At 33.3% G+C, this 9,309-nt stretch overlaps 1 protein-coding gene across 1 annotated transcript; it reads right to left on the minus strand.

The window, feature by feature from the left end:
• Positions 1-3,444: 3,444 nt before the first annotated feature.
• LOC103500475 (cytochrome P450 71AP13-like) lies at positions 3,445-5,243 on the minus strand. The gene is made up of 2 exons (XM_008463782.3): positions 4,262-5,243; positions 3,445-4,186 (listed from the first exon to the last, which is right to left on the minus strand). Exons 1-2 carry the CDS (start codon positions 5,171-5,173, stop codon positions 3,560-3,562), a joined length of 1,539 nt encoding a protein of 512 aa, XP_008462004.2. The 5' UTR covers positions 5,174-5,243; the 3' UTR covers positions 3,445-3,559.
• Positions 5,244-9,309: the final 4,066 nt, after the last annotated feature.

Below are 9,309 nucleotides of genomic sequence, written 5' to 3' on the forward strand. Positions count from 1 at the left end.
GTCAAACTTTCACTTCAAAAATGTCCCATTAACAGATATAATAGGTCTACAATTTTTTCACCCCTCAATTGATGCACCAAAAGCCATAAAACAAAACTTGAAATGACCACTATCATCCATTTTTAAAGTAGTGCATGTACCTAATAATAATTACAAAGACATTTATATCAGGACAAACAAAAAAGAACAAAAAGAATGTGAAAGATGCTAATATTGGTCTATCTAGATAGACTGTGATATTAGTCTATCCACATCTATCTGCAAATGAATTTAAATTTAATACACAAAAGAGATCATATCTGGGTCAGATTCAACAAATTTATCAAAGAATCTTGGAATCAATGCATACGATTCAACTGCATCATCATGTAATATCTTTACCATGTGTTCTTTTGCCTTCCAAGCTTTTTGGTAACTTATGTTAACTCCAAGATTTGTACGAGTCTTATGCACAATCTCTTTAAAAATGGAACGATCAGTAGACATGAATCTAAAATCATCTATCAAACAACTGTCAATTAATGTTGAAAAAGCTTGCAAGCGATAACTTTAGGCAGTACTCAATGAACAATCATGGTCAGAAGTATATTTTCGTAGGATCTACAAATCACTCTTCTTATAACGAAATGCCCGAACATACCACTTACAACCTTCTTGCAGACACCTAAATTCAAGAGAAGTCAAATTAGATACTGTCGTCCTAAATTGAAAGTTGGTCTTCACTACTATTATATAAAAACACTTTGAAAGCACTTCTTTATATTCAAATAAACATTTTTCCTTCAAATCAGAATAATAATAAGAGATATCTCTTATATCTTCATCATTTGAAACAGAAGAAGAATTTGTATTTAGTGATATATCAACATTCTCCCGTACACTACTAGATGAAGAAGACATTCTCAAAGAATTAACACTTACATAGGCAACTAATGGATGTCTACTAGTTGGATCTTTAGCAAAAGCTAAATGCCGGACAACATCATTGTCTTTCTTTATTGGCATGACAGTTTAAACATTGCTTTTACCAAAATCAATTAAAACAAATAATTCTACTGATTCATCCAATTCAATTTATTCACATGTCAAAGCAACCAAATAATTAAAGCTAACTCGCATATCTACCAAAATTTCGAATACCAAGTATATCTCGTAAACATTGCAATCATTCCATTGATCTCCATAAAAAACAACAATAGGAATAGACATTCTAATCTGAAAACAAAGAAAATATAATTAAGTATTTAATAATGAAAGAAAGAATTAGATAGATATCTATCACAAAACAAGAGAACAAAATGTACTAAATGATCGTGCAAAAAAGATAATAAATACTAAACGATCATTTAACAACAATAGACGATCGTATAAAATAAATCAAACCATCATATAAAATAAACTAAAAGATCGTTCAAAGACGCTAATCGTTTAAACTATCTATCGACTTAGATACACGATCGTTTAAAGACACTAATAAAAAAAATTGAAAATTTTGGTGTTCATAAAGATAAATGATCGTGTTCATATAGCAAAACAATTGTCTCTATATTGATAAACGATGATGTTAATAGAGGTAAACAATCAAGTAATTCAATCAAAATTATCATAAAAAACTTCAAACTATCGATCTTCATAATGAAATACACAATTCTTAAAGTGGTTCTTAAAAATTCTAAACGAAAAAAAAAATAATTTTTACAAACAACAAAAAAAAAAAACAAAAATGACATTCCTACTAAAATATAAATTCTTATTTCGACGTAAAGAATCATTAAAATCTTCAAAAAATTTCATAACGAAATACATAATGGCTTACATTAATACCTACATATTCTAAACATTCTACCTTGACACCATAATATATAATTCTTCACGCAATTTTCTAATCAACTAAATAGTTCAAACAAAAAACAATATTTCAACATACCGAAACAAAAATCATTAAGACGATATCAACAGAGCAATATAGAAGATCTTGATTGTCCAAGATGACAAGAAGAGAAACGATGTTACAGAAGATGATGAATATGAGAGCGAATGTTGTCAAAAAATTACAAAAAAGGCAAAGAAAGATATGTAAAAGACGAGATGAATAACTCAGAAACGACGATCGTGAAAAAATTGGGAAGAAGAAGAACTATTAGATTTAAAAGATTGTTAGAAAAGAGTAAGGGCAAATAAGAAATTCTAGAAAAATAATTTACCTTAATAGGCTTGTTATATAGGCTGTAGATAGTTTTCAGTTTTGTGATATCCATGAAAATTTTCCTAACTTTATTGTTTAAAATTAACATTTATTTTAAACACTTATTTAACTGTAGCTTTTGAAAATATAGAAAAATTGGTTAGACTATTTACAAGTGGTAGCAAAATTTTTTAGGTTCTTCATAGTCAACATAGACGTTGATAAAAGTATCAATCATATCAACGACATGTATCGGTTATAGAAATTGATAAAGTCTATCGATGGCAAAAATTGGTAGAAGTCTATCAATTAATATTATCAGTGATAAAAATTAATATAGGTTTTCATTAATAGAGGTTGATAAAAGTTTACCTAACATTGTTTTTAGCTAATTTTGTAAATAGTTTATCAGTTAAATTTTTTCAGTTTTAATAATTATAAATTGATAAATTAATATTAGATCTATTTTTGTTATTATATATATAAAAGATAATTTAATATTTATTTACCAAACACTTGCAAACAGTTGATATTTACTAAACACTAATACACCGGGTATAGCTAAGTTCACAAAAAGTACAGCAATTACATCCATTTCTTATTCATTTATATTTTGGATTTTAGTTTTTTAAAATTATTATGTAGTGTTATCTCAATTTCTTTTGATAGTTTCCATCTTTTTTTATATAAAAATGTTAGATTTGGAGTTAAATTTAAAAACCAAAAACAAGTTTAATACACTATGTATATATATATATTTTTTTTAGTTCTGAAAATTTAGCTTAATTTTATAAAACAGTAACAATAAAAAAAGAAATTAGAAAGGTAAATATTTATAATCTTAATTTTTAAAAGCTAAGTTAATGAATGAAATAAAATAAGGTTGTGTATGTTAGAAATTAGATTCCATAGGATCAGAATAGTTAAAGAATAAATGAAAGAAAGGCCTTCTAGTGAAGCTCTTCCAATTATCCAATATGAATTGTATTCTTCCAAAGATCTAAAACAAAAGGAGTGTATGTGTAACTCTCCTTTGATTGGAGACACCCAAATTTCCTATCCAAATTACATACACATATTTTGCATGCCACCTTAAGTTGTGTGGTTAAGCTTTAGCCCAACTCGTAGCCTTCAAAAACGTCAAGATATCTTTTCAATCTTCACTTTAAAATTCAATTTTTTTTTCTTTATAATTTTTGCTCCTCTACTTTAAAATATCCATTAATTTAGTTATTAAAATTGCCTAAATAACAAGGTTATTAGGTGAATATATTTCCAAATTTTATTGATTCATTGCGTGATATTAGTTAACAGCTAGCTGGCACGTCTCACAAATATGAAAATCTATATTTTTTTAACAAATTAAAGTAGTAACTAATCTGAGAGGGATGAGCCAAAGTAGGGCTTTGGTACAACCTCCAAGTGAGCTTTTCTATGCATTGTCACACCAACAACTTCAGTCATATCTAAATCCTTAACTTCAATCCCACTTGGAAGCTCCCAATCAAAGCTATGCAAAATCTGAGCAAATGCTATCTCAATCATGGCGATCCCCATAGTAATACCCGGACAAATCCTTCTTCCTCCTCCAAACGGAATGAACTCAAAATCCAGCCCTCTGTAATCAACTTCATTCTCTATAAATCTCTCTGCCTCAAAACTTTCTGGGTTCTTCCACGATTCTGGGTCTCTCCCAATTCCCCAAACATTCACAAAAACCCTTGTTTTAGCTGGAATATCGTAACCTTCAATCCTCACATCATCTGTAGTTTCTCTTGGAAGTGCAAGCGGCGCTGGTGGATGCAATCGGAGCACCTCTTTAACCACAGCTTTCAAATAATGCATTTCTAAAACATCACCCTCTGTTACAATTTTTCTCTCACCAACAATGCTTCGAATTTCGTTTTGTGCTCTTTCCATGGCTTTTGGGTGTGTTATTAGCTCCGTCATCCCCCAATCAAGAGCTGTAAAAGTCGTTTCAGTCCCTGCAGTAAACATGTCCTACAAAAATTTTCCAAATAGGTCAGTCAGTTTCAATCATAACAGAAGAAAACAAAGTAATTTATGGAGTTATACCAAAAGAATGGCTTTAACATTATCCATAGTTAGGGGAAATCCATCATCAGATCCATTCTTTTGTATATCAAGCAAAACATCAACAAGATCCTTAGATTCTCCAAGTTTCTCTCCCTCCAGACTCTGATGTTCAACTATTACTTGATCAAGCAACTTATCGAACCTTTTGAACGTCCTTACAAGCCTCGATTTCATCCCTGTTAGCTTACTAATAAATGACAAGGAAGGGAACAAATCCCCAAAACAGAACCCACGAAGCAAAAGCTGATACTCTTCGAGTAACTCTTGAATCCCGTGAAGATGGTACGCACCACCGGCGGAAAATTCCCTTCCAAGCGCCATCCGACAGATCACATCATTACCATACAACGCTAACAAGTTGGACAAATCGACCGGATTGTTGGAGTGGGAGATTCTGTTTACCAAACGGGCAACTTCTTGTTGTCGAATGAAGGCGAAGGATTGGACCCTTTTGGTGCTAAGGAGTTGGAGGATGCAGATTTTTCTGACTCGACGCCAGTAAGAGCCGTAAGGGGAAAAAGCAATGTCTGTGCAGTTGTAGAAGGTGTGTTGGGCGGAGAAGAGAAGGGGGCGGCTTGAGAAGGAGAGGTCGTGGGTTTTGAAGGCTTCTTTGGCGATTTTTGGTGATGAGATAATGAGAGTTGGGATTTGTCCGAGTTGAAGGAGGATGATGGGGCCGAACTTTTGGGAGAGGCGGTGGAAACAGAGGTGGGGGTGGTGATTTAGGTGGTGGAGGTTGCCGATTAGAGGAAGTTTTGGTGGGGATGGTGGGAGATTTTGGTTGGGTTTTGATTTGAGTTTGGGGATAAGAAGGAGAATGAAAAGAGAAATGAAGAAGATGAATGTGGAGAATGAGGTGAGGGATTCAGTGAGAGATGGAAAGATGACCATTGTGTACGATCCTTTCTTCCTTCTCCTTCTTTATCAATCTCACATGTAAATTTGATAACGCTGTTCCAATGTTTATAAAAAGTTGGTTTTGAATATGTAGCTCTTTTTCTTCTATAGGCTTCTCTTTTGCCCAATAAAAACTCTCTTTCAATGTGGAACCCACATTGTTTATAAAGAAAACAATAATAATAATAATAATAATAATAATCATCATCATCATCATTTTGGTGTATGCCCCATTTTTAAGATAATTTGAAATTTCTCTCCAAAATGTAAATGGACAAAAAATAAAGACAAAATAATGATAACGCAAGTCGTCGATCGTTGGCTCGCCGTCATAGTCGTCGCTCAGTGTCGCCAGCAAGCGTCTCCGCCGGTCGACACGTCGCCTACCCAGCTGCACACAGCCGAGTCGTTCGCCCTCGCCCTCTACTCTAACCGTACCCGACCTGTAAGCCTCCAGCCGTTTCCCGCCGCGAGCCGTACCCGAACCCGCACCTGCACCCACGCCTGCCTCCCAGCCGAGCGGTGCCTGGAGCCTGTCCGAGCCGGTCTACCTGTTTTAGCCAAGCGAGTCCCTGTCTTCCAAGCCATTTAGCCACCAAGCCTATTTTGAGTCCTTTTTCACCTGTTTTGGTAAGTTTTGATTGGATCTTGGAATACCCAACTAAGATTAAAAATTATGGATCTTAAATAATTTAATTTTGGGTTAAATTAAATTATTTCTCTTAAAGGACAGTTTGGATCAGGTGATTTTGAAGCGTGGGATTTCTCCCGTTAAGGGCTTATTCGTTGCAACCTCGACCTCGGGTAAGTTATTTCGGCTAAATTCTTGGGTCCTTGGTCGTTTAATGGTTAAGTTACGTAAATTGGTGTCTTCTGACTATTAAGGACGTTGCTGCTTGGGAAGCGTGATTTTACTGCTAGAATTCATTTGAGCAAATCTCCAGGTAAGAGATTCTTCTACTAGACCTATGAGTGATATTTAGAGGTCGCATGTATTCATAGTTATGCTTGGATGGTGGCTAAATTGCATAACGCCATGATATTGATGATGATTGATGCTGTGTTGATTACTGATGTTGAGAATTGATTGTTATGTTATGACTAGTAGTATGTTAATGAGGATGATTGCGTTGTGTTCATGTTTACGGTACTGGTTAAGTATGCTATGTGTTTGTAATGATACGCCATGTTTACGATGATGTTATGGCATGTTACATGCTATGCATATGGTGTATGTTAGCTTTAGCTATTAGAGTCGTACCGCATGGGTGTCCTTCGGGATCACCACCTTTTTAGGACTGCGTAGTCCGACAGGATCACCAGTCTGACATTGACATTGACATAAACATGATTCGAGTGATTCAACAGGGTCACTCGCAGCCCGATTGTCTTAGTGTTTCCTTCGGGTACACTAAGGTTCACCGAAGAACAGATATATTCTTATGGGATCACAGGTTGCACGCGTTCGGGCACGTGCCAGTTCAGGGGTACCACTTTTTAGGACTCTAATAGAAAGTTAACAGGCACCTAGCGGGACTAGGAGTTGGTCCCTTACTGAGTATTTTTGTACTCACTCTTTCCATTTCTATTTTTCAGGTAGAGGCAGAGGTAAGAGCAAAGGCAAGCTGGCGAATAACCAGAAGTGACCGTGGCGAGCCATAGGGATACGTTTGCTTCCGATTTATGTCATAGTTTGAATTTTAGTATTTGCATTTTTATTTTATTCTTTATTTGTCATTTTACTTCTTTAAAATTAGATAGGGCCCAAGTTATGATTTTATTTTTGATTTATTTCTAAATGCATTTGTTTATATTTTAATAAAAAATTCGAGGTTGTTTTATTTTTCTATTTTAAATTTTACGAATTTTATTTATCTTTTAAATTAGTAATGACTTCGGCTTAGTATAAGCAGTTGGGTCGTTACACTAAGGAGGTTTATACAAACAGAAAATTTTTGGGAAATTGCTAAATATAGTCTATTTTTAAGGGGTTGTGGGATTTTAGGATTGATTGGAAGAAATAGACTCTTAGAACAAATTATGAGTGAAAGGTCCAATTTACTCTTAAATGAAATTTGTTAGAATAAAATACTTTAAATCTATATAATAGATTATCCCAAGATCATTTATGCCAAATTGTCAAAATAAGTTACATACCAGATTCTATTGTCAATAATAAATTACATACATGAATCCATCTATTGATGATGGCTATAAAATGACTATTGTCTTTCTCAACCAAAACCTTAAATGTCATTAGTGGAATCTTTCTCTTGATAAGATAAAGGACAAACAAAGTGCTTATTGTTTTGGTATATTGGGGACTATAGCCTTAAGGTTCTTTATATACTAGTCTAATTAGAATCCCCATTAAATCCTAATTAGTCTAGAAATAAGCTTCTACCCATTTAGTCCATACTCAATTAGGAATCTTGGACCTTAATTAAATAGATCACATAATAGGTCCAATTAAATAAAATAACCTAATGTGATAAATTATTAATTTACATACATAGCCCATTTAATTATATGATTTATTTAAATACATCTAACAATCTCCAACTTGTGCTATGTTTGTATTCCATATATAATTAAATCACATAAACCTTGAGCGTGCATAAACAAGTTATTTTAATAGTAGAATTCCTCTTTAGTTCAATCTGGTCCATCTCTTGTATCAACATGGAACCAAGGTGACTTTTGTCACTATCCTTGTAACTAAACCTTCATTGATCACCAATTTCAATATATTCAATGACATAGATCAAGTATGGATGGATAACATGGAAACTACATGCAAAGTGATCTGGATCATGCCTATTTCCAAATGATCCAAATTCTTTAGTGAGATTATTCTTAAAAAACTTTATGCCCAACCGTATTTGCAAAATTGCATGCATGATAACCAAGTTCAGATTATAAAACATAAACTATCAACTTTATTCTATATAGAAAATAAACAAATTAAAGTCAAAAGAACATCCTTAATAACAAACTCCCACTAAACCATGGAATCAGAAAATTAACTAACACCAATATGATCTATATACTCAAGGAAAACTTTAGTGGTGTACTTTTTGTTAATGGATCTGTCACCATCAAGTTTGTTCTTTATGTGTTCTATCAAAAATTTAACCATTCTGAACTTTTTCTTTCGCAACTAGAAGCTTTACGTCTACATGTTTTGACTTTGTATTGCTTTAGTTGTTATTGAAATACATTACTACTGAGTTATTGTCACAAAATAATTTTGTTGGTCTTTATCAACTACTATTTGCAGCCTAGTGACAAAATTTCACAACCATATTCCATGACTAGATGTTTCATAACATGCTATAAACTTCACATTTATAGTAGAAGAAGCCATCAGTGTTTGTTTAGCACTTTTCCAAAATATAACTCCTTTAACCAACGTGAAGTTACAGCCTAAAGTGGATCACGAACTGTATTGGCATTAAACATAATCGAAATCATAATACCAAATGATCTGCAAAATTTCTGATCTCCAATAAGTGAGCACATAACCTTTTGTTCTTTGTAAATACCTTATAACCCGATTAGCTGCTCTCTAATGATCCATCGTTGCTCAAATATTTGTCTAACACTCCAACTATGAACACATTAGGCTTCCAACAACTGATGCATAGGGAACCTTATGCATCTCCTTAATCTCAAGTGTGCTCTCGAGGCATTGACCTAAATGAAATTTATCACCTTTAGTAACGAGGTATCTACTGGTGCACAATCTTTCATGTCAAATCTACTCAAAAAATTTTAATGTAGTTCTTTTGTGATAATCTCAAAATACTATAGCAATCTCGCAGTATTTCTATTCCTAATACAAAAGAAGCATCACTAAGATCCTTCATCTCAAAATTCCTTTTGAGAAACCTCTTAATGTCATGCAATAAACCTACATCATTACTTACTATGAGTATGTCATCAACATATAACACTAGGAAAATAGATTTACTCCCACTAAATTTGTGATATACACAATCTTCTATTATATTCACCTTAAAACCAAAAGAAGTAATTACTTCATGAAATTTGCGATACCATTGACAAAAGGCTTGTTTGAGACTATACATGGATTTCTTCATATTTGCACACCATAGACTTCAAATTAT

This window comes from Cucumis melo, chromosome 12, assembly GCF_025177605.1.
Source record: "Cucumis melo cultivar AY chromosome 12, USDA_Cmelo_AY_1.0, whole genome shotgun sequence".
NCBI lineage: Eukaryota > Viridiplantae > Streptophyta > Magnoliopsida > Cucurbitales > Cucurbitaceae > Cucumis > Cucumis melo.

Bases quoted from the DNA above. Each gene is read 5' to 3' on its own strand.
- LOC103500475 (XM_008463782.3), bottom strand. From the start codon at position 5,173: ATGGTCATCTTTCCATCTCTCACTGAATCCCTCACCTCATTCTCCACA. The intron at 4,187-4,261 runs GTATAACTCCAT...AAATTTTTGTAG, and splicing joins ATGTTAAAGCCATTCTTTTG to GACATGTTTACTGCAGGGAC.